We start from the raw sequence: 24,333 nt of genomic DNA, 5'->3' as shown, positions 1-24,333 counted from the left end.
GCGGTTAGTTGTGAAGACTCAGAAAAGTGGATGTTTGCTATGCAAGAGGAGATGGAATCACTACACAAAAATAAAAATGGGATCTTGTGAAACTTCCTAAAGGTAAAAAGGTTGTTCGTTGTAAATGGATGTTTAAGAAGAAAGAGGGGACTCCAAAAGTTGAAGAACCTAGATATAAAGCAAAGCTTATTGCAAAGGGTTACAGTCAAATTCCAGGAGTGGACTTCACAGACAGATGTGTTCTCTCCAGTTGTGAAGCATAGTTCGATTCCAGATTTGTTTGGTATTGTGACCATGCATGATTTAGAGTTTGAGCAGTTAGATGTAAAAAGTGCATTTTTGCATGGAGAACTTGAGGAGGATATTTACATGCAACAACCAGAGGGTTTTACAGTCCTAGAAAAAGAGGACTATGTTTGCTTGTTGAAAAAGTCCCTTTACGATTTGAAACAGTCACCAAGACAGTGGTGCAAGAGGTTTGATTCCTTTATGACTTCTCATGATTTTAAAAGAAGTAGCTTTGACAGTTGTATTTACTTTAAGAAAAATAGTGATGGTTCTTTTGTGTATCTACTCAATCGATAGTGTGCTTATCGCTCTACTTCACTTGATTCTCATGCCAGTGGACTCGTCGCTCAGCTTTAGGCCTTATTAGCTTCATTCTGATAGCAGCGAAAGATAAATGAGAGATAAGAAAGGTCAAAGCCCAACTAAGTGAAGAATTTGAGATGAAAGATTTGGGACTAGCAAAGAAGATACTTGGTATGGAGATTCTCAGAGATAGAAAAGCAAGTAAATTGTACCTAAGTCAGAAGGGGTACATTGAGAAAGTTCTTTGCAGATTCAATATGCAGAACGCTAAGCCTGTTAGTACTCCTTTAGCAGCCCATTTCAGACTTTCATCGACTTTGTCTCCACAATCAGATGATGAGATTGAGTACATGTCACATGTTCCATACTCTAGTACAGTGAGATCTCTCATGTATGCCATGGTTTGTTCACGTCTAGATCTATCATATGCAGTTAGTATAGTTAGTAGATACATGGCGAATCCCGATAAAGAACATTGGAAAGCAGTTCAGTGGGTTTTAAGATACTTACGAGGTACTACCGATGTTTGCTTACAGTTTGGAAGAACTAGAGATGAAGTCATTGGGTATGTTGATGATGATTTTGCTAGAGACCTCGATAGAAAAAGATCTCTCACATGTTATGTCTTTACAATCGGAGGTTGTGCAATAAGTTGGAAAGCCACTTTGCAAACTATAGTCGCTTTATCTACCACTGAAGCTGAGTACATGGCGATTATTGAGGCTTGTAAAGAAGCTATTTGGTTGAAGGGACTCTTTAGTGAACTCAATGAAGACCTTCAAATTAATATAGTATTTTGTGACAGTCAGAGTGTCATCTTCCTTGCAAAAGATCAAATGTTTCATGAGAGAACAAAACACATTGATGTTCGGTATCATTTTGTTCATGATATTATTGCTCGTGGTGATATTGTTGTGAGCAAAATTAGTGCTAATGAAAATCCTACAGATATGATGACTAAGTCACTTCCTATAACCCTGTTTGAGCATTGCTTAGACTTGGTTAGTGTTCATTGTTGAAGTTAAACCCTTAAGGGGTTTTATGGAAGAGGTGGAGAACTTGTTCGTTGAGAGTTCGCTATGAAGAACTTGTTCATTAAGAATTCGTGTCAAGGTGGAGGTTGTTAGAATTAAGTGACCCGAATCCTTATTTAAATCAAATACAGTGGTAAAATAAAATAAAAGTAAAATCCCTATAGAATTATACTTCTTTTATTTTGTTTTATTTTTAGAATATGATTTTTTAAACCTTATTAAACTTCATCTATTTGAAATTGATTAGAATAAGGTGTTTCAATCTTACTAGAATATGGTTTTACAAGTCTATAAATAGACATAGTCTACCCCTCTTGTAATTATTCGAATTCGACATAGTTTTTTTCCGAAAGGGTTTCCACGTAAAATTTGTGTGTTCTTTATTTTTATTTCTCTTTTTTTATTTGTGATATATTTTCTTTACCGACATTCTAATTTTACAATTTCTTTCGAGCGCCATTGAATGTTTGTGATGACTTTTCCAACACTTGAGGAATCATGGTTGCTTTTGATTTCTCTATAGGTCCAGCATCAAGCAATCCTTTAGTATAACCATTGATATACACATTAGATTTCACATTTCGTATTTTCAAAATACTACTACTATACCGCTATTTGCCATAATTTAAAGGTTAAATATGACACTAACCCAAAGCAAAACACAGATCCTAAAATAAAACCAAGTCACCTTTGCTTCTTGGCAAGTAACTATTCTTATGCATTGGGTCACGCTTAGCAAGGTGGGGGACCTTTAAGCCCAAAGTGTACTATGCTGAATCAGTGAAGAAGAGTGTGGAATCTTTAAGTTGGAAAGGTGAGTCAAAAAGATTTATAAACTGATATGAAACTGGAAAGAGGTGCTTGAAAACATGGTTTATGGTGATTCAAAGCTTGAATTATTGAAGCTTTTGATATGATGAAGGATGAAAGCGATAAGAAAAGAGTGAAAAGAAAGGGAAAAATTAGTTTTGGGGTTTGATGAGAGGGTGAAGAAAATCCTGCAAATTTATTATGATAGGAGCTGATTTGAATGATTTCTAAATCCAATATCAATCATGCAAATCATTGAAATGCACACAGAATTGTGTGAAGTTGTGAACTTACCTGGAGATTACACAGCGAACCTTAGCAATGAATTTACAAACATTGCAATAGAAATCAAGTAGATTTTGACTAAATTTATTGAATTTTGCAAGTTAGATGAATAATATTCCTCTTATTAGTGTCTCCTAATTCTAGAAGTTAACTTTTGAAGGTTTTGGTTATTAGACAACAAAAATTAAAGGTTGGGGTTAAATTTGGGAGATTATTTGTATAAATTAAAATAAAATTTTCAGGGATATATTTTAAGTTATACATGAACTATAATTTAATATTTAATTTGACACATGAACTTTTACTTTGTGTAATCGATAAATAAATATTAAATTTAATTCAGTTTTCACAAATCATTAACACCATACTAGATGTAGTACTATTTTAGGTTTACTTTTTGCCTATACAAAAAATAAAATTATTTGCTTAACATGAAAACTGTTGAATTTATTTATTTATTTTAAATATTTATAATTGAATCAAAATCAAATTAAATTAAAGTTTACATATCACATTGCACATTAAATCTAAGTTAGTGTGTGAATTTGATATTTACCTCTATAATTAGCATTGATTGCATCCAAAATTATTGTTTGATTAATAAAATATGAACTCATTTTTTAGAACTAGAACTAAATAAAAAATTTTGTAATACTGAGGTTAAATTTGTTAAATTTTTAGATTTAGGATTAAATTGATAAAATGTGCAAATAAAAAACAGACCCACATTAGTTGAAAAGTTGGGTGACCACCCAGATAATGTACCCAATTAAAAATTGAGCTATTCAAACAAAGGAAAGGATGATTCTTTCCCTTACTTTTCATCACAGGGGAAGCTTTTTTTATAGTTGCAGACTCCCCCACATTTCGACTGAACCACGGGAAGATTGAAAAATCTCTTTATTTTTGCTCCTTGTTGGAGACTTGGAGGGGTTTTGGGTTTGACTTTTTGTTCTTATTGCAATTTTTTTTTATAGAAAAACGAGTTTCTCCTTTTTCTTTCTCTCTCTCTCTCGCATCCGGAAACGGGCATAAACGGCATTTTTGCAGCCGCTATGGTTGAGTTAAAAGTCACAACCGTCTTTTAGTCTAGATATATTCTGATTATTAGTGTGACTTGTAATTACTCGATCGAGTGTAACTGGTAGTTATTGCATCTTCAAAACAAAAGAAGCTTACTTCAGTCGGTAAATGTTGTCAATTATAAACAATGGCTTTTGGCTTAAACTAACCTAGAAACACACCCAAGAACTCATGTCCCATCAACAAAAGAAACCAGAAAATTATTATAATTTCCTCACAAGGAGAAAGGAAATGCAACTAATAATACAGAATCTAAATATTTGGCTTTAATGGTCACACTAGTAAAGGAATAAGTTGGGGCATTATCATGCTTTAAGAATGAAAAGGAAGTCATCAGCGTCATTGCAGTACCTTGAAGCGCTCTGATATATTCGGTGTGGCATTTTGGACCACATGGTAGAACGACTCGCAACAGAAACAGTTATAGTTGGAGGAAAAATCAGAGGAGTTCTTTGGCAAACCTCAGTGGCTTCTCTTTTAGAAATGCGACATCACCATTTTGTGTAGTCAAGAGATGATGATCTGCATCCTCTTCATCGCTCTCTCCTGTTAAAGATGTTGCAGCAGAATTTGATCTTTCATCATCTGCGTTGGAAAAATAGCTTGATCAAAAACATAATCGTCAATAACCTCGGCGAGCAATTGCTTTTTTGATCCATCACCGAGGATCCAGTACGAATTCATATTGAAAGTAACCAAACTTCTGAATCATTTGCAAGCATATGGGTGAAACTTGTAAAAAATGGTAAATGGTATGGTTGCTAGAAGAAGCTTACCGGAATATGCTGGATGATCAGGAAGATGTCGAACTGCAGTAACCTGAATGCTTTCTGGAAGTAGACAGTTACAAAATGAACCTGAAACTTCAAAAACTTCATTCATCAGATCAAATTATTGCATGAAGTACAAAAACCCATACATATACTAGAAGAAAGAAGAGTTGGGAGCTACTTCATCCCATCATTCAAAATTCTTCAAAAAATGAAGAAATATAAGTATAGACATTCAAATATCTAACAATGAGATAACTTTTATAACCATGCCATACGGATATGCGATCTAAAGCCATTAGAAGTCATCGTGGTTAAGTGATTAAGTACAAGATAACATTAAAATGAAAGCAGACAATTTTGTCACCTAATTGAGCCAGCCTATTTACCCATCCAGGAATAGGCTTTCCAGTTAGCTGCATGCACACTTCATTGGTGAAATGGTTGCAATTCTTAGCAATTAAATGGTACGTGTCCCCATGGTATTTCTGGGAAAGCTGCTCCATAAGTGACCGAAATTCTGAACGAGACAAGTTAGTGCTGCCCAATAATATTGATCTTCTGAAGATGAAGCCAGGACAACTTCTTGGTTCCACTTCAAACACCCCACTTGTAGGGTACTCATGCGCTCCAAATCCGTACTCCAAACCATGTACTGATTAAATTAGTGCAGAATAGGTTAAAACCACAGAAATTAGAAAATAAAAGGAGGGAGAAAATCAAAGGTTAACATTAACTTCGAATAAATGACAAATCATCATAAGCTGGTAACCCTCAACAAATTTATTAAACAGTGATAGCAAAATGAAATTAATTAATGCCATCAAGGTAAGGATTTCTATGCATATAAAGAGTTTCGGTATGGAAAACCCTATCACATCCTGCCATGCCCGTATGTCCAAAGCTATTTATGCAAATCAACTTAATAATATCTATATCTGAACAGCAAAATCGAAGTTCAAATGAAAAAATATAAAAAAAAACAAACAATACAATTATCATAAAGGAGAAATAATACCTTCTATACCCGAGTGGAATATCCCAATCCCAAACCAGTAAAGGTAGTTATTTATAGGTGTGAGGTCATATACATTGAGATACAACAAAGCACGATTGCTTCCACCATTACTCTGACCCTTACTCGAATTCGATGGAAACAACCGCATTGTCCTTTTTAAATCTAACTTGCTTCTTCAATCTATATCACAGGCTCCTCTTCTTCTGCACCAAACCATGAAAACAAATATAAGGGTTGTATCAACAAGGAGTCAAGATTAGGTTATTATACAAATAATTATCTACTACTTAGAAGTCTAAGCATATAAACCCAGAAAGACGAAATCCCCAAGAATTAATTTTGGTTAAAAAGCAAAACAAATGAAAAGTAACAGGTTTTGAGAGTTGGGATTTTTCCAATTTGAGAAAAGTAAGAGGTAAAGGAATCAACTTTCCCTTTTCCCGGGTTTTCCCAGGAATCCCAAATAAAAAAATACGAGTAAATCAACGAACTAAACATTTGAATACTAATATAGTGAAAGACGGCCATAAATCCAGGAAATTACAATAATGAAAGCATAAAAAATGAAATATTAGGGAAAAATTGAAGCTTTGTAGCTTACCGAGAACAGGAGACAAAGAGAAGTTAAAGGAAACAGCTTTGGGACAGACATCAAAGAGTTTTGAGGCAATTCAATTCAAGCAACTCTCTTGTTCTTCTTAGAGGAAAAAAAAAGAGATGCATGAATGAATGAGTGAAGCTTTTTCACAGGTAAAGTGGAGTTGAAGCTTGATTTGTTTGGTATAAAAAAGGTAAAGAACTCTGGTCATAACATTTATTTTATATTTTAGGATTTCAATTATCAATTAATTATTTAAAATAGTTAAAAGAAATATTAGAGAAATAGCTTGGATTAAGGAGTTAATCTGTTGATAATTATTTGACTTTGATCTTCTTTTGTTTGCTTTTAGCTTTCAAAACAATTAGTGGATGAAAGAAAAGGAATTTATTTCCTTTTAAAAGTTAAATATCATAAATAATTCAAAGAGTTTTTATTTCTTGAAATTCAATGTAAAATATAATGTTATATATTTATATAAAATAAATTATAAATTTAAGGGAGTTAAAATGAAATTTTATCATTATATTTTACAAATTTTAAAGAGAATTATCATTTTGGGTAGATTTAAAATGATTATGTGTAATAAAATGTACAAATTAATCGTCATTATTGTGACATTTAGTAGTAATAATTTCTTATGACCACTTTAAGCTTTGTTTTGGCCAGCATTATAGCATATTGTCATGTGACGACTACAGGTCCCAAAACATCAATATTAGTTTCCAAGTTTGGGACAAGAGAATTTGCAGACATATTATTAACTACCAACTAAATATGCTTAGGTTTGCCAACAGAAAATAATTAATTAGCGGATATTTATATGTTTTATAACATTGCTGCTTAACCTAATATTCATTTTTTCCCTGATTAATCTCTCCACTATTGAAGAGTTAACGTCAAATGTAAGCATTCCCTGGAATCCTCAATTATCAATACAAGATCTCATGATCTTACATTCAAAGTCATAATATGTACATTACTAAGATATTGGTAATTACAGGTCATAAATCGTGTAGTTCTCAAGCTTCCCGTGGATTAGAAAGTTCATTCACTAGGCAATGAGATCAGAATCTGTTTCAGTTGCCTATACAGTTGTTATGTTGTGAGTCGATGACATTATAGTACAGAGACGATGTTTTGCCATCAAACGCAGAAGCCACTTGATGTACAGATAACCCGCAATAACGCTTCCCCAGACGCTCAACGCAGATATCAATCACTTTCTTGAACATACAATCCTGTTGAATCAATGGTTGCTCCACAAACTCAACTAATGGCATCCACTGCAATAATAGCCAATCTAATAGTATCAACAAGATATCTGCTTCACAGCACTAAACATCTCTTTTCGAATACGTGTGGGTAGGGAGGAACTTACTTTGGCTGCTTGAATTTCATGATCGTCAACCATAATGTGAGTTGATACAGGCTTTAGCATGCAGATGAAGAACAAATCAGACTTTTCAAAGGCTACATTGTGCACATGCCTGCCAAATATTAAGGACCAGATACCAAAAATTTATATTACATGGATTACCATACAAGAAACTTTCGATAGGATTCGATGACATCAAAAATATCAGTAGTAATCTGTTACCTGAATGCTACTACTTCCACAAATTCAGTGTCAACCTGCAAGTACAACGCATTAGCCTAATCAGACTCTTTAAATACTTTGAACTAACAATAAGATCTAATTCAAAATAGTACCTAAAAGGAGATCTATCAAACAGAAATACTTACCCCAGTTTCTTCCTTGACTTCTCTTACAGCGCCTGTAAATATCTCCTCTGACTGCCAAACCAAATTAAAAGTGTATTGATTGAAAAAATCTTTGCTTTGATTTTGAGTTCTACTTTCTTTCAATAGAATTCAAACCAAATAACTATACCTCAACAATGAAACCTGTTGGTATTTTCCAAAGTCCAACAAATTGGGGAGCACAGTATTTCTCTTGTACTACAAGAACCTGTAGTTGATCATTGCAAATGATTGAATTATAACTCAACTTTAAGACAGATAACTTAATAATGGTTCTTCTCTTCCTGCAGTGTCAGCTGAAGCGCAAGTGATATGGTACCTCGTTTTTGTCATTGATGACAAATCCTCCAACGCCTACTTGATGTGAAGCATTGGCAGGAAGCATGCTGGGTCCTTCAGGTAGCCAGTAAGTTAACATTACGTATCCTCTCTCTGCGTGGTGATATTCAAACCCTTCCTGCATCGAAGATTAATGAAAGAGTGAATTGAATGCAAAATATAGGGAAAATGTTTCTCCAGTTTCACCTTCTTTCCCTCAACTTTTTGTCAATTCATCCAACCTAAGTGCTAATTGTCAACCCCTTAAGTTCTCATCTACTTCCAATCTCTCAATTTTCTCTAAAAGTATCAGTATCCAACATTTATAAGGGATGACATCATATAAGACACATATGTAGTTTATGAGCACTCAAGTCTGGATAACATCGGTTTAGTGAAGCCAGTGAAACATTTGTGCCATGTTTTAATGTCTGGAAGATACCTTGACAGCAACTGGAACAAGATCTGATTTTTCCACTGGCAACTTCAGCCAAATTCCCTTCTTTCCCTGCAGATAATGAATTAAGATCAGTAATATCCTAAACTTACTGCTGTCCGGCCTTCTCTTGATAATAAAAAGTTGCATTTTTATGTCATGACTTCACCTAAAAATGTCCTTAACTACCTACATGTCTCTCAAGGTTTGGTCACCAAAGGTTGTGACATACCCGTCACAATATAAATACAGGGAAGCAATATGGTTAAAGACTTGGGAGGCAAAGAAAACAAAGCACAGACAGAGATTTATATCACCTTTGATTTCCAGTGAGAAATTGAGAAACTAAGCATGGAAGCAAAGACATTTGGATTAGCTGGTAATCTTTCTGAATCAACAATGACTCCACCATATTCATCATCAAAAGAATCCAATATTCTCAATTTCCTCGAAAACAAACTTGAATTTGTGCCATTAATCTGATATAATAAATTTCCTGCTCCAAGTTTTTCTTCATCAACTGAACTGACAGCTTGCTTTGGCACATAACTGTAGTTCGGAGTACTTGAATGAGAAGCCTTCGGAGATATACCTGAAATCATTACTTTCCAATCAATGGCATCTTAAGCTAATCATTTCCCTACATGAAACAGAATCAAAACAGGACAACTAATCCTCAACTTCATGTTCTGTTTTACATCAGGAATCGGACAAAAATTGAAGTGACTGAACATATAAGAATTTAGAATTACCTCTGCAAGAACTGAAGTGTGGGGTGGATTTAACTTCAACCAATGGCCTGAAACTCGAAAACTGGCTTGAATTTGTCCTTCCAAGATGTGCAATCTCAGACATTGGCATATACTTTGAACTAAAAAAGCTGCACTCCATTTATGTCAGTATGCAAAACTCTCAAACGACTTTTAAACACTAACCCTGACCTAAACCCCCACTGGTTTAACGATACCCTAACTGCTTAATACATATAAATTATCCTGACATATATAAAAACAAAACGATTGTAACTATCAGAATAATTTTGATTCCAGAAAACAAGAAAGATTTATAGAATTTAACGTTTCCAAAGACAACGGATTGGCCAAAGAGATTGCTTGAGAAATTAAAACATCACTTTGAAAATGTAGTGAGAGGGGCGAAAACAAACAAACAAACACATGAAGCTTGATGAAGAGAATCCTTGGAACAAGGTTTAATGCTGGAGACAAGCCTCGTAAGCCATGAGTAAGCCTATACAATCTTTACCTAAATTAAGCAAACAAAATGAATAAAGTTAAAATAAGTTAAGAGTGATGTGTTTGGTGAAGCTGTGGTGAGAAATGGGTGTTGGGTGATGGATGACAATCAAAAAGAAAGTGCCAACTTTATATATATGAAGATCGGCTGAAATGAATGAAAAAAGAGGGAACTTGGGAACTGATTTGTTTGGTAGCTATTTTAATTGTGGCTCCCACTAAATTGGAAGTAATTAGATCACAATAATTACTCTCAAATTCAATTTTTAAGAAAAAATTACTTTTATATAAATTATAAGCACCAACACTTATTTATGTTTGGCATGGTTATGGTAAAAATTATTATAAAAATAAATTACATTTATGATATATTTATTTATAAAAGATTATGACCAAATTCATATACATGTTATATATTATAAAATAATATATTTATTCATAAAAGTGTTATTGTTTTTATCATAATTTATTTATAAAAAGTATTATGAAAGTTTTGGACAATTTATATTTTTTAATAAAGGTTATATATTTTAAATTTTATATTATTTTTATTTAATTTAGATATTATAAAAAGTGATATAATTTAGTATAAAATTTTCTCCAAATTAAGTTTATGTAAGTTTTATAATTAAAGCTAAAGACTATTTAGACCATGAACTCAAATATTATAATATCGATGTTAATTATGCAAATAGAAAAAAAAAATCTTACATCATATCGTGGGATATGGTACCATTAGAGAGAATGGTGCCCTAAACAAATACCATAGACAGTTTGTGAACTCTTTAATTTGAAATATTTCAAGTTTCAAAAGTTTCGAAATGTAGTTGAGAAGACATCTAGTGTTCTAAAAATATATTTTAAGTATAACATACAAAATAATGTTGGATCGTATTAGTATATTGCATATTTCATAACTTCAATTATAAATAAATTTTATGTAACCGAATAACTTCAATCACAAATAATAATATTATTAATTATGTAATAACTGAATAATGAATAAGTTTTAAATTATTAAATAAATTTATTTTAAACATAAATAATCGAACAAATTTTATTGGTGTTGAATTTATTTAATAAATAACCCAAAAATTATCGCTAATGTAACCTTAAGCATATTCTTAATGTGAAAGAATACAATGGAAAAGCAAAGCATATTCTCCTCTCTTTCCACAACTAAATATAAATATTAGCCATATGTCAGATAATTTATTGTTAAACTATAGATTTAAGCCCGGTTTTCAAATAGATTAAATAAATAAAAATTAAAAAGAACTTTAATCATGAGATGGTCTGATGGTCAAGGGTATTCATTATCTCAAGTGTGGGCTAAGTTTAAGTCACACTCGTTATATTTGTTGTTTGAGTTTTGTCTTAATTAATATTGTAATTTACTAAAAGGAAATTCGTTGATTTTATTTCTGGTATGATTATGAAATTTTTTTAAGTTTTATTATAAATATTTTTATGACAATATTATTTGGCTTATACTCTTTTTAAAAAACTATACACTTGATATAATTTAAAGCATATATCTTTCATTTTAATACAATATTTTTTCCTACCTAGAACCATTAAATCCCTAAATCAGGAAAAAATGGTGTGTTATATTGTCGCGTGGTTGCACACCTTTCTCGCGCGCGTGAAACTATCGCAGTAGCATTCTTTTTATTTTTTAAGTATTTTTTGGTTTAGTGAGTAAAAATTGCGTGGATGGCATTACCGCACGTGAGTTTCTGATGTCTGGTGGAGGCTTTTGAGAGAACTGCTGGACACTTGTTTTTCTGGTGCTGCTATTATCGAAAAAGTTTTGGTCCCATACAGCAGGAAACATTATAGTATAGTAGTACAGTCATCAGAATTTGTGATGAAATGACACATCTTATTTATCCAGCGAATTTTATTAGTTGGATAGTTTATTTAATTATGAAATAAGTGGGGAACCCATATAATACTTTGCATGACCACTTGAAATGAATGATAGTGACGGCTACCAAAATCAATCTCATAATAACAATGCTTTTTTCCTTGATCTTACATTAATCGCCACTAATTTGTTTTAAAAAACTACAAAGGGAAGGGTTCACATGTATCACGTTTAATTTATTGCGTATGTGAATGGACCCAACCACCTCACCTAACTGTTTTCCACTTTTCCAAAATATAAATTTAATAGTAAAATAATTCACGCTAATTTTAATACATGTCAGCTCTAATTGATTAAAATTAATTAAAGTTTTTTTCTTTTAATCCAACGATGGTATTTGATTAAGTGATCATGTATTCTTTTTTTATTTCTTTCTCTCAAAGTAAAAATCATAGAATATTTTAGGACAAAACGCCTCTTCTTATTACAACAAACAAAAGAGAGTTGGATCCACCAATGATCCAACCATACATACAAATTCTTTTTTTTTTTTGAAAGACCACGAAATTAGGGTAGACATCACTTAGGTTAATTTGTTTTCAAATTGATTAAGGAAAATTATATTAAATTATTAACAGATTTATGTTTTAGTCATTCAATTTTAATATATTTTAAAATGGCCACTAAATTAATAGAAAAGTTTCATTTGAATTATTAAACTATTCGAAAGTTTTTTTATTTAAGTCATTAAGTTGTTAAGTTTTTAAAAATTCAGCTAGTGAAAATTTGACAATTGGTATGGTGTATTAATACCCATTGATGAGTAAAAGAACATATATTAATTCTAAGTTGATCTGACGATCAATGTCGGAGTTCAAAGAAGAAAACTATTTGAGTTTTGATTCATTGATTCATAGCGTTTAAAATTGTTTTATGAAAAAAAATTGAACTGTAAAAGAGAAATGGAAGAAGAACTTTTGATTGGTACAGGTAATGGGAACTAAGAAGGCCATATAAGAGCAATTTTAACACCAAATGGTTTAAATGAAAACTTTCAAACAATTTTATAACCTTTTAAAGTTAAGTAATTGAAACATAAATTTACTAATAATTTAGTAACCATGTAATTTATTGTTGAGGAATGAGGATGTATAGGATCCAAAAGGCTGTGAATTTCTTTATCACAAAACAAAAGCTTACGGGGATTTCATTAGAGATAAAATAATTTCGGCAACCTTGAGTTACTAAGGAAACACCATCATTTATCTATTGGAGAATTATATATGTAAGCCACCAAACAAACAATTGTGTTTATAATCACATGTTCTTGGTTTTTGTGTTTTGGGGGCTACCGTTCTAACAGTCATCCACAGTATTATCTACCCATTTTTGTCAGCCAACATAATGATATCAACAACTCTAAATTGTGACAATCATGTCTCATTTGGTAGAAATATTACAAATTATAATATCTTTTAACTAATCGGTTTAAAATAATGAGTTCTTTACAAAAAAAAATGGTGAGTTATTGTTCAACTAGTTAAATCGTAATGAGATCAACAATTAAAAGAATGAAAGTAGAAATGGATACGTATGTAGGGTGATATCTAAAAATAATTCAAGATGTTATTTAAGTTTAATTTATTCATTGAGTTGTAATTTCACTTCTATAAGATCACTATTTAGTGAAAATTTTTCCTTCAAAGCTTAATTATAAACTGTCATCAAAACAATTTGTTTACAAAGCAATTGCACTAAAAACAAGTTATTTACAATGAACAAATAAGTGTTCTTTTTAATTTTTGCAAAATCAAGTAAGCAAACCTTCTTTAAATAGGCGTTATAGGCTTGCAATTAATCTTCAATTAGTATGAACATGATAGGCCCTGAAATCGTGCTTCAATAAAACTTCTATATGGTATAAAATAATCAGAGAAATTCAAATATTGAACTTCTATAGAAACTAGATCTCCTCATTTAAAATAACACGGTCACACATAAAGTCTTCAAAAAGAGTCATTGCTTGATTGGTATTCAACGTGATCTAATCCACTAAATTGTTGCTTAAAATCCTCAAAGTGATGTAAGATTTAAAACCTTTGACAATCATGTTTTGTTTGGATGGTAGCCAATTCTTGGTTGCAATAGCTTGTAGTGAAGAAACTTATCTGCATCTTCTCTTGTATAGTTGTGATCGTAGCCAATCCTTGAAATCTTAACTTTTGGGCCAAATGGATTTGACTTTGTTGGTAAGTTGTGATGCAAAGTGATCATAGTCAAGGAGAAACTTATCAGCATATTCTCTTGTATAGGGTAGAAACTTGTTGATGGTTGTAAAGCTAAAAGTGAAGTAGTGTTCGCACACATAAGCCTATATAAAGTGCTTATAATATTTATCAATGATCACCTTGTGGATATTTACATAGAATTCAAGCACCACATTCTTGACATAGGGCTTGGCATAGGCCAATGAGAACATTAGATCATTCCCCTCCAGAATGATTTCAATTCCATGCTAAAAAAAATCTCATCTTCCTAAACATTCTTTTCATTGATAAAGCCTTTTTGAGCCATTAGCTTCATTCTTTATTGCGTAAACTAAAATAAGGAATCTTAGTTTTTTTGGTTCAAGTGCAAGTTTTGCAGCTTCAATAGTTTCTTTTAGAATGTTTTGTACATTAGCAATTTGAGCTTTTTATTTCTTTTCTTTACAAGGAAGGGTACTAGGTCTCTTGGATCAATGTTTTGTTACTTGTGGTGTCAATTCAACAAGTGGCACACCATCTTCTGCCATAACAAGGGCTTTTCTCTTCTTTTAAACTCACTTCTTCTTAGGAACCTTAGGAATGAATGGTTTCTTTCTCTTACCAGGAACTTTTCAAGAATGAGTGGTTTCTTTCTCTTACCAAGAACTTTCACCTTGGCATATTTTGACTCAATTGGCTTGGTCACTGTAGCCTTGGTTCTTTTTTGAGTTGTAGGTGTTGTAGTAACTGAGGTTACAACTACCTCAAGTCTTTAGAAATGGCCTCACCACCAATAATTTGTTCTAATTTTTCTTCTACTTCAATAACTTTTTTCAAAAAACTATGGAATACTAGGATAAACATTAGATGGTTGTTGCTGGATTACTACATCAACAAATGATGAAATACTACGTCTTTGTTAGGCTATGATGGTTCTTCAAGAATTTGACCAATCTCTTCTACAGTTTTACAAGTTACCATAACAATTATCAAATGTCCTAACCCTTTCCATAACGTACTTATATAATTTACCAGTTACCTTGTACCTTTCCTTTGTAAAGCTCACCAACATACCTTGGTCACATAATTGGTTGATACTAATCAGGTTAGCTTTGAAACCTTCCACTAAAAACACATTTTAGCATTGTGACATTCCTTCAACATTGAGGATCCCCATTGCCAAAGGTTCTTCCCTTTTTACCATCACCAAATGTCACTTTCCTTTTATGTTTTTCTTGAAATTCCTTGAGGCAGCTTCGATTCCCAATCATGTGCATGGAATACTCACTACTAAAGTACTATATATGCATAGTAGTAGCCTTTAAGGATAGGTGATGTAACACCCCAAATCAAACCTAATCGTCGAACCCGAATGTGCAATGTCACATTAAGTCGCCAAAGCAACTCAAGCTACTATAACACAAATACATTCAATCCAATCATCAAAATAATTCATATGCATACATTTAAACACTCATTGATTTCATTTCATCACATTACGGGGATTATACAGGTTAATTTCAGAGTTAGGATTGAAATCCAAACTCCAATGTTAAATTTCAAATTTATGTCTCGAGACCCCTGACAGGGGTCTCCATGTCTTGAGACAGGTCATAAATAATTTTGAGATTTTTAGCTTTGAATTTAACATGTCTCGAGACACTATATGTTGTGTCTCAAGGCAAACTCATTTATGTCTCGAGACCAATCTCCCCTATTTTCCTATTTTTGCTTCTATGTTTGAATGTCTTTAGACAATGAATTTTTGTCTATTTGAACTCAGGTTTTGCTTACATCAAAGTATACGAGTCACACATATATAGTCCAACATCCACTTCAGATTTAGGTATGCTATACTATAAACATCACAAGTGAATAAATTCATAAACGTATTAAAAATCTATTCTTCTTGGGTCCAATCCGATGTATTGTCAGTCCAGTCAGTCACATCTATGTCTCTATCTTCTGGGAGTCATCTGCTCTGATGCCTAAGACAATGCATTTCCTCGATTGGACTTGATAGATGACATATTAATATTTCAATTGATTTTCTCATTTTCGATTAGACTAAAGACATGTTTAGGTTTGCCTACTAATATAATTTGTCTTTTTGTATTACAATCCGACCACTTAATACCGCTTAGTATTAGTTTACTCATTAGACAACCAGTGAGCCAATATTTTCTTATATTTTGCTTTGCTTGAAAAAACCACATGAGGAAAATTATACAAAGTATATTAATGTAATCTATGAATTATTTTATTAACCAATCTGTTCAAAAAAAGTACAAGTTTACAAACGAATATACTACACTCAATGCACCAGATCCAACATATATCACAGAGTTTTGTATAGAAATTTGATGATTATTCATTATCAAGTATTATGAGAGTCTTACACCTGGTTTTTTTAACATTTGGAGTTTGGATTGTTTGATAGAATTGATTCCTTCATGTGTTGTTTGCTGGATTGCCCAAACTTCTTTTGAAGTTGATCGTTGGAGATTCTCCTAAACCCTTGAGGGTTTACGCCATTGAATTTGGCATTAAGTGTTTTTCAATTTGCATTAACCAACTTATCTTCCTCAAAAGTCCAAATAAATTCTGGCTTGGGAGTTTTTACACCACTAATATCAATTGTAGAAGGCTCTCAACTAGTTAGTATAGATTTCTAAGATATCTTGTCCATTGACTTGATAAACGCCCCATCTCGGCCTTCTAGTGTGCGTAAAAGGTCCTAAGTTCTTTAATATTAAGATCTTCACATAGTACACCAATTGTCTAGCATCGATACCAATTGTAAAACGTTAAGTTCTTTAACAATTGTTAGTTAAGTTGCAACTAGATGAACAACTAAAAAATAAAAATAGAAATGGACACAATAGTTGGTTATGTAAATCGAAAACTTTTTCCTACATCTACAAGGCATTGCTTTGAGAGTAATCCACTATGTATTAACAGTATAAGATGTGGTTTAGGTTCAACTCATTCACTATGTTGTAATCTCATTCCTATATAATCACTCTCCTCCTTAAAACTTTTCTTTAAAAGTTTAGTTACAAACTGATTATGAAAATAGTTTGTTTACAAAGTAATTGCATTAAAAACAAGTTCTTTACAATGAACAAATAGGTGCTCTTTAATTCATACAAAATCAAGTAAGAAAGCCTTCATTAGATAGACATTATAGGCTTGCAAATCTTCGGCTATTGTGAACGTGATATGCCCTAAATTGTGCTTTAATAAGAATTTTATATTACATAAAATAAACAAAGGTCTTTAAAGATTGAACTTTTATATAAAAAAAAATTAGACCTCTTCACTTAAGGTAATACCATCACACATGAAATATTCAAAAAGAGTCATTACTTAACTAATATTCAATGTGATCCTATCTATTATATTCTCTTAAGACTCTCAAAATGATGTAAGAATCAAACCAAGATTTTTCAGTCAAAAGTATGCCAACATATATGACAAGTTCAGTTACAAAGTGAGCTACAATTGGTGATGCATCAGAGATGTGCAACTAACACGAACAATTTAGTTATAAAAAAAATTAATACACATATTAATAAATCACCAATTACAACTTTTTACACTAACTTAAGTAAAAAAATTGTGTTTATATTTTCAGGCCTTATATTTTTCTCTCTCATTAATGACTAATTTCTTGAATTCAACTATCATAGTTTCTTTTTTTTCTTCAATGTTTGTTTTAGGGTTTTGTTTTTATGTTGTTTTTCTTTTCTTGAAAAATTATATTTTAAGAGTTCATCACTCTCATCCCTCTAGTTGTAGGTTCTTTCTTCTTCCTATCCTTCTCTTGTAATTCATCAAAATCTTTTTCTAATGAATGATGTGTAACATGATATTATTTTTATGTAACGAAAAGAATAGAAAATTTGCAGAAAAAACAGAGAGAGAGAGAAAGAGAGTTAAAAGAATTAGAGAGAAAGATACTGAGAATTTTGTCAATGAAATTCCTTAACCACCTTTCTTTCCCTGATTGATGCTTTAAAAGTGTCAGAATAACGGCTTCAAAATAACCTCACACTTATTCGTCCAAGTGTTCTCCAAATTGTACCGTTTTCCTTAAACGGTTACTAACCATCAAAACGAGTCGTTTTATACCAACCTATTCTAAATAAAAAACGCATCATATTCTTAAAATAAAAAGACTCAAAATGCAAAGTTTTTACAACAATTAAAATAACTAAAATTAATATAATTATAAAGACATTTGTGATGATCAGCTGGTGATTGACTGTTGATAGACTTTTCTTCCATAACAAATACTCCTCTCATAGAGATGATCTTTGTCCTCAAAGATCAAAAGAAGGATATTTCTGATGAAGTTCATTCCAATTCTCCCAAGTTGCATCCTCTAGAAACGTATCCCTCTATTCAACTGACACTTTAGTAATGGTCTAGTTCCCTTTATTTGTCATCCTTCTTTCTAAAACCCTTACTTGTTCTTTCAGAAAGGCCCCATCTAGACCTACAGGGGGTAATGCAAGTGAGCTAATTGTTGTTCCTACATGTTTCTTCAATTGAGAAACATGGAAGGTGGAGTAGATTCTGACTCCCTTAGGCAGCTTCAATTTATAGGCAACCTTCACCATTTTAGCTGCTCAATAACAGGTATAAGGAACTTGTACTTGATGGTCAGTTAGTTGAGTTGTTTGTAATCAATGCACAACTGCCAACTGCCATCCTTCTTTTTCACCATCACAACAGGTGAAGCAAATGGACTATTCCTGTCCCTAATCAATTCAGCCTATAGCATTTCTTGGAAAAGCTTTTCTATCTCAGTTTTCCGGATTGCTGGATACCTAGAGGGCTTGACCTTCACCACTTGGCTCTCATCAACCAAGGGAATTCGATGATCGTGTAGTCTAATAGGAGGTAAGTCTGAGGGTGATTGAAACACGTCATCAAATTCAGTAATGAGTGCTTGCAAGTTTGGCGTTAGCTATGAATGAGGTAAGGATAAAGACATTTACTGGCAGGAAGCAAGCAACATAGGGAAAGGACCCAAACCTGCCAAACTAAAAAACTTGGACAATTAACCCTTCGACATCAGTTGTAAGCTTCCAGGAACATTTCTCGAAGAACATGAGTCTGGCCACCATAGCCAAACTGCATCCTTAACAAAGCAAAATTCCAAATGGCGGAACCTAAGGACAGGAGCCACTGGATACCTAACATAAGGTCACATCCCTTCACTAGAGGTATCAAAAAATCAGTATTGACGCTAGAGCCTTGTGCTTCCCATTGGACATCTCGACAAAGTTCTTGTGTAGAGAGTCTAACAGTCTGTGGAGTATATTGTTCTATTGGAATATTCAACCTTCTAGCCACCCTAGAGTTCAGAAAGTTGTGTGTGCTTCCAAAGTCCACCAAAACAATCACCTAAACTTGGCTAATATGAGTTGAGAATCTCATTGTGTTGTGCCCTTGAGACCCTTAAAGAGCATGTAAGGATAGAATCGGTGAAGTAGGTTCTGTGTCTTGATCACTTGGTTCCAACTGCTCCTTGCAATCCTAGAACTTTTCAGCAGTTGGACTCTTAGTATCATCTTCACTATCTTGTAGAGTCTCGATTACCAGTTGGAATAAATGTGACTTGGCACATTTGTGGCTTGGTGTGTATTTGGAAGCACACTAGAAACGAAGTCATTTTTTCCTCCTCTCATCTATTACAACTTGTGATAGAGATTTGACAAGGCTCTTTAACTCACAGGATGAGTAGACAATCCTCCAGATCATGTTTCCCCACTTGAATATTGATACACCTTAGCACTAGGTAGCAATGGTTTAAACGTTCCTATACTACTACTTATAGCAACACTCTTTTTTGATGGTCCATCAATATGCCTTCCACTTGTCTAACCAGTAAGTACCCCTTTACCAAGTTTTGAGGTTTAAAAACCTTCAATATTGACCGACCTCGGGTTTCAGGTTGTTGATAAAAATACTCAGGGCATAGATCTTTAGCAGCTACAGCTAATTCAGTAAGTTTACAAAGCGATCATGAAAAAGATCCATGGAGTCGTGTTGTTTGAATGTAACCAACCCAGAATAGGATCTAAGAAAGTGTCAGATCCAAATCTTTCCTGTAATCTTCGAGCATAAGTCTCCTAAGTTAGTTGATGCAAACCCCCTTGTCTCTACACAAAGAAGTGGTGCCAATCCAAAGCCTTCTCATCTAAGTGAAGCATCACCATTCTCACCTTAGCTAGGTCTCCCACACATTCAACTTTAAAAAATTGCTCAAGCTTAAACATCAACTCCTAAAGTCTACCCCATTAAAACGTGGACAATCCAACCCTAAAAGTTTGTTTGCTGGCTTAGTTCTACCTACTCAAGTAGATGTATTTATATATTTGATATATGTCATAAGAGATATAGCTAGATGCTCCTTAAATGCCCTTGAGGGATGACCTCCCAAAATGCATTTTCCCTTGTCTACCTTAGCTCCCACAGCACTAGCTGGTGGTGACAGGCCAAAATGTTGTTCACATAGTGAATGAAGTTCTGAACGAATCTCACCTTTGATATTTTCATGGAAGTCCTTCAAATGCGGGTCAATCTTGGTGTTAATTTGAGAAACCTCCAACTGCAACTGAGGTAGCTCCTGTTGTATCTGTCCCATTTCCGTCTGAAGTTTGGTGATGACGCCTTCGTTGGTTAGGAGGAAAGAGTGGCTTTGATACCTTGTAACGAAAAGAACAGAAAATTTGTAGAAGAAACAAAGAGAGAGATAGAGAGAATTAGAGAGAAAGAGACTGAGAATTCTGTCAACAAAGAGAGAGATGGAGAGAATTAGAGAGAAAGAGACTGAGAATTCTGTCAACAAAATTACTTAACCACCCTCCTTTCCTTGATTGGTGCCTTAAAGGTGTCAGAATAACAGCTTCAAAACAACCTAGCACTTATTAGTCCAGGTGTTCTCCAAACCGCACCGTTTCACTTAAGCAGTTATTGACCATAAAAAATGAGTCGTTTTATACCGACCCATTTTAAACAAAAAATGCATTGTATTCTTAAAATGAAAAGACTTAAAACGCAACATTTTTACAACAATTAAAATAACTAAAAATAACATAATTATAAAGATACTTGCTCAGCTGATGCTAGATTTTCTTCCATAACATTTTAATTCTACTTTTAGAATATGATTTTTTTTTTTTTTTTTTTTTGCTTTTAGGGTCTGTTAATTGAGACCCAACCAAACTAGTAATATGAATATTTGGTAATTTTCAATATTGGAATATTTCTTCTTTCTTGAACATATATAGGAGTTTTGCCTTTTCTAATCTGTGTCATCTTTCTCGTTGTGATAAATTTATCTTCTCATCTTGGGTCAATGTCACCAATGTTTTCACTGATAAAAGACAAAAAAGGGAAAAAGAATGACGATTTTGAAAATTAAAGATAAAAAAGAAAAGGAGAGAATAATAGAGGAAGGGAGATGGTATTGACAAATGCGTAAGGAATATAGGACATCAAAACTTCTGATCTTATATTATTATACTAATAATCAAAATAGGATATTCCATGAAAGGAAATGAGAATATTAAATGAAGAAACAAGAACTTCGTTTAACGTCATAGATTTTTTTTTTCTAAACAAATTTCAACATCATAATTTTTATATATATCAACAAACAGATTAGAGAAACACCACCCTAGAACTATTCCTGCATGCGTTATCAGCTTGTAACGAGTAAACTTCAGCTGGAGGGTCCCTAAAGAAATGAAATCCCAAGCTTCTTGTTTGTGCTAAATTCTCTATCGTATCCGCTAGCCGATTGCCTTCTCTTTAAGTATGCACAACCTTCACTTCCCCATTCCGCTTCAACATCTGCTGGATTGCCCTAACGCACGCACTGGACGAAGCTTCGGTATATGTCCTGCCAATTAGCTGAATTGCCGCCCTACTAACCAAGAGAATTACCTTTTGCGCTTCAATCAACCGTGCTGTATTTAAACCATCAACCCCCCCCCCCCCCCACAAAGCTCTGCTTTAATCACCGTAGTAGTCCCAACTCTTCTTGCAAAAACCGGCAACTCACTTACCATAATGGTCACGCATTACTCCCCCACAAGTAGCCATGCTCAAGTTTTTCATGAGGCCTCCATCGCTATTAATCTTCAAGTTTGTCATACTTTTTTAATTTAACAAATGAAGCTAATAAATTATATTTACCAAACCTTGAGCACATAAGTCACTTTTTTAATGGAGCGTGAAATTTTATTTAACCTGCAAATGAATTCTTGATGTAATGGTAATTTTAAGACATCGAAAATTTTAAGATGTTTTATTTTAATTTTATTATCTACGGATTTTCAATTCATATTAAATTTGGTTTAAATCGTGTTATATATATCTTGTTCGAATTGTTTTTATTTATTTATATTCGATTATTAGTTGAATTGAGCTTGTAGCTATTTTGATGGATTGATTATAATTATAGTTATGACATTTTTAATACATTTATATTGAAGGTGAACCAAATAATTTTTCCTTCGTTTTCAATGGTTTTGGAAGAATTGGGTAAAGCCCAAATACATGATATTGACAAATGCATGAAGAAGTTAAGGTCAGCCCAATAGTCAACATTCACTTCTTTTTTTGAGCAAACCAAATCAGACATACTTGGTCTTTTTTTTTTTTCACCTTTTGGTGGCAAATTTCAATGCTTTTTACCATATCAATTACCATATTTGTTCAAAAGTTGCCCTTCTCTTTTCTTGAGTTCACCCCTTAAAATTATATAAAATATAATTACTAAAACGTAATCGAGGGTTTTTTTTCGATGTATGGTGTCTATAATCGTTGAATTCATTAAAAGAAATAACTAATATGTTTTTTTTTACTTTTAAAAAAAAAAGAGAAAATTTCTTTAACTCAATAAAAGGAAGATTTCTCAATAACCATCAAGCCTTTATCTCTATCAAAGTTCATTTTAGTTATGCAATCAGCATTCTTATTATTTTCTCTGAGAACATACTGTAAAAGTCAATTTTCAACCTTTTTTAAAAAGTTGATGAATTCGTCGTCTTAATGTAGAGTTTGAGGGTGTCTTGAAACAATCCCATATAGCCTTCGTTGCTTCCATGCTGTCTGTCAGTCTATATCAATATTTTCTCAAAATTCCTACTCAACATAATATTCAAACTATCCATAATTTCCCATAATTCAGCTTCAAAAACTAAACAATTTTCCAAGCAATCCACTTTCCTCCCTGATCTCGCAAGACTCTTCTTGAAACAACATTACTAGAGTCCACCTTAACCGTTCCACCAATATTTAACTGAACTAATTATTTGTCCGAGGAAGTGCCTTTTTAACTTGCTGTCACTTGGCCATCCTTGTGAAAGGAATCTAACTTTATGAGACTTTGACAACCTCACTTATGCTCCATTACTTTTTTAAAAATTGAAAATTACCATCAAATGAGTTTGAAAATAAAGAGTGAAATTAATTTAGTATCCAAAATTATATATTATCACATTGAAAGCGTCTCATTCTTAAGGGAAATAAATGGTTTTTACATTCAAAGTTTGAAATTTCTACCGAGTATAAGTTAACTTTTATTTTTTAACCCCACATGTGTAATTGACCATTTACGTATTTTGGAAGCTTGATTTGATAGTTGCATATAAAAGTTGACAAGGTGAAATTCAAAACAAAAGATGCATTTTGCGTCAACCGATATTAATATAATATACAAACCGATAAGCAGGCCTGGTACAGGAGTAAAGATCTGACGGCATCCAACGGTCAGGATTGAATGGCCAAAATAGCGTTCAAAGCAAAGATGATGCCAAGTCCTATAAATTGATTATAATAGGGTAAATTATAGTTTAATTAATTAGGAGTTTGTCAGATTACATTATTAATTGTTGATGAACAATGGGTTCTTTTTCCTCCCAAAGATCACGCCGGAAATCCTTCCATTGTGCATCGCTGGTGAGTGATACATTTTCAATTTTATAAAAATAGAATGAAAATAGTGAAAATCTGAGAGCTGACTTTTACCGCTTCAGGTTGGCAAAGTGAAGCTAGTATTCAACGTTAATTGTCAACCTGCATGCTTCACCAGTACTCAAATCCTATCATTTCATCCTGTTAATTGTTGTCAAAACCATATCTCTCCTTCTTTCTATCCTTCCATCCACTTATTTTTATGGAAAAACCTAACTCTGCTATATCTGCTACAAATATTAAACCAGGGAATATTCAATT

At 32.9% G+C, this 24,333-nt stretch overlaps 2 protein-coding genes across 5 annotated transcripts; both read right to left on the bottom strand.

Annotated features, from left to right (window-relative positions):
• Positions 1–3,878: 3,878 nt before the first annotated feature.
• Positions 3,879–6,385, bottom strand: LOC105792038 (deSI-like protein At4g17486). 3 transcript variants are annotated; one of them, XM_052634342.1, is made up of 5 exons: positions 6,193–6,385; positions 5,592–5,791; positions 4,941–5,228; positions 4,580–4,666; positions 3,879–4,388 (listed from the first exon to the last, which is right to left on the bottom strand). In XM_052634342.1, the coding sequence occupies exons 2-5, from the start codon at positions 5,737–5,739 to the stop codon at positions 4,243–4,245; spliced, it is 669 nt and encodes a 222-aa protein (XP_052490302.1). In that variant the 5' UTR covers positions 5,740–5,791; positions 6,193–6,385; the 3' UTR covers positions 3,879–4,242. The 3 variants fall into 3 exon arrangements, with proteins under 3 accessions (XP_052490302.1, XP_012475857.1, XP_012475858.1); XM_012620403.2 differs by having other exon boundaries at positions 5,592–5,794; positions 6,193–6,384; XM_012620404.2 differs by having other exon boundaries at positions 4,580–4,660; positions 5,592–5,794; positions 6,193–6,383.
• A 733-nt stretch (positions 6,386–7,118) lies between these two features.
• On the bottom strand, positions 7,119–10,074 carry LOC105792037 (nudix hydrolase 8). Of its 2 annotated transcripts, none has more exons than XM_012620398.2 (9): positions 9,460–10,074; positions 9,025–9,299; positions 8,714–8,779; positions 8,273–8,410; positions 8,084–8,161; positions 7,936–7,986; positions 7,790–7,824; positions 7,571–7,679; positions 7,119–7,475 (listed from the first exon to the last, which is right to left on the bottom strand). In XM_012620398.2, exons 1-9 carry the CDS (start codon positions 9,596–9,598, stop codon positions 7,269–7,271), a joined length of 1,098 nt encoding a protein of 365 aa, XP_012475852.1. In that variant the 5' UTR covers positions 9,599–10,074; the 3' UTR covers positions 7,119–7,268. The 2 variants fall into 2 exon arrangements, with proteins under 2 accessions (XP_012475852.1, XP_052490301.1); XM_052634341.1 differs by having other exon boundaries at positions 9,025–9,347; positions 9,460–9,607.
• Between the last annotated feature and the right edge of the window lie 14,259 nt (positions 10,075–24,333).

This window comes from Gossypium raimondii, chromosome 8 (assembly GCF_025698545.1).
Source record: "Gossypium raimondii isolate GPD5lz chromosome 8, ASM2569854v1, whole genome shotgun sequence".
NCBI classification, from domain to species: Eukaryota; Viridiplantae; Streptophyta; class Magnoliopsida; order Malvales; family Malvaceae; genus Gossypium; species Gossypium raimondii.
Note: the sequence above shows the minus strand (reverse complement) of the source record. Positions and strands in the feature narration are given on the sequence as shown.

What these genes read in the sequence shown, in the direction of transcription:
- LOC105792038 (XM_052634342.1), bottom strand. Translation starts at nt 5,739, where the DNA reads ATGCGGTTGTTTCCATCGAATTCGAGTAAGGGTCAGAGTAATGGTGGA. An exon ending in ATTCCACTCGGGTATAGAAG is followed by an intron (nt 5,229 to 5,591) that starts GTATTATTTCTC and finishes TAATTTAATCAG; the next exon opens with TACATGGTTTGGAGTACGGA. An exon ending in AAATAGGCTGGCTCAATTAG is followed by an intron (nt 4,667 to 4,940) that starts GTGACAAAATTG and finishes AAGTTTTTGAAG; the next exon opens with TTTCAGGTTCATTTTGTAAC.
- LOC105792037 (XM_012620398.2), bottom strand. Translation starts at nt 9,598, where the DNA reads ATGGAGTGCAGCTTTTTTAGTTCAAAGTATATGCCAATGTCTGAGATT. An exon ending in CAACAGGTTTCATTGTTGAG is followed by an intron (nt 7,987 to 8,083) that starts GTATAGTTATTT and finishes TTGGTTTGGCAG; the next exon opens with TCAGAGGAGATATTTACAGG. An exon ending in GTGGAAGTAGTAGCATTCAG is followed by an intron (nt 7,680 to 7,789) that starts GTAACAGATTAC and finishes AATATTTGGCAG; the next exon opens with GCATGTGCACAATGTAGCCT.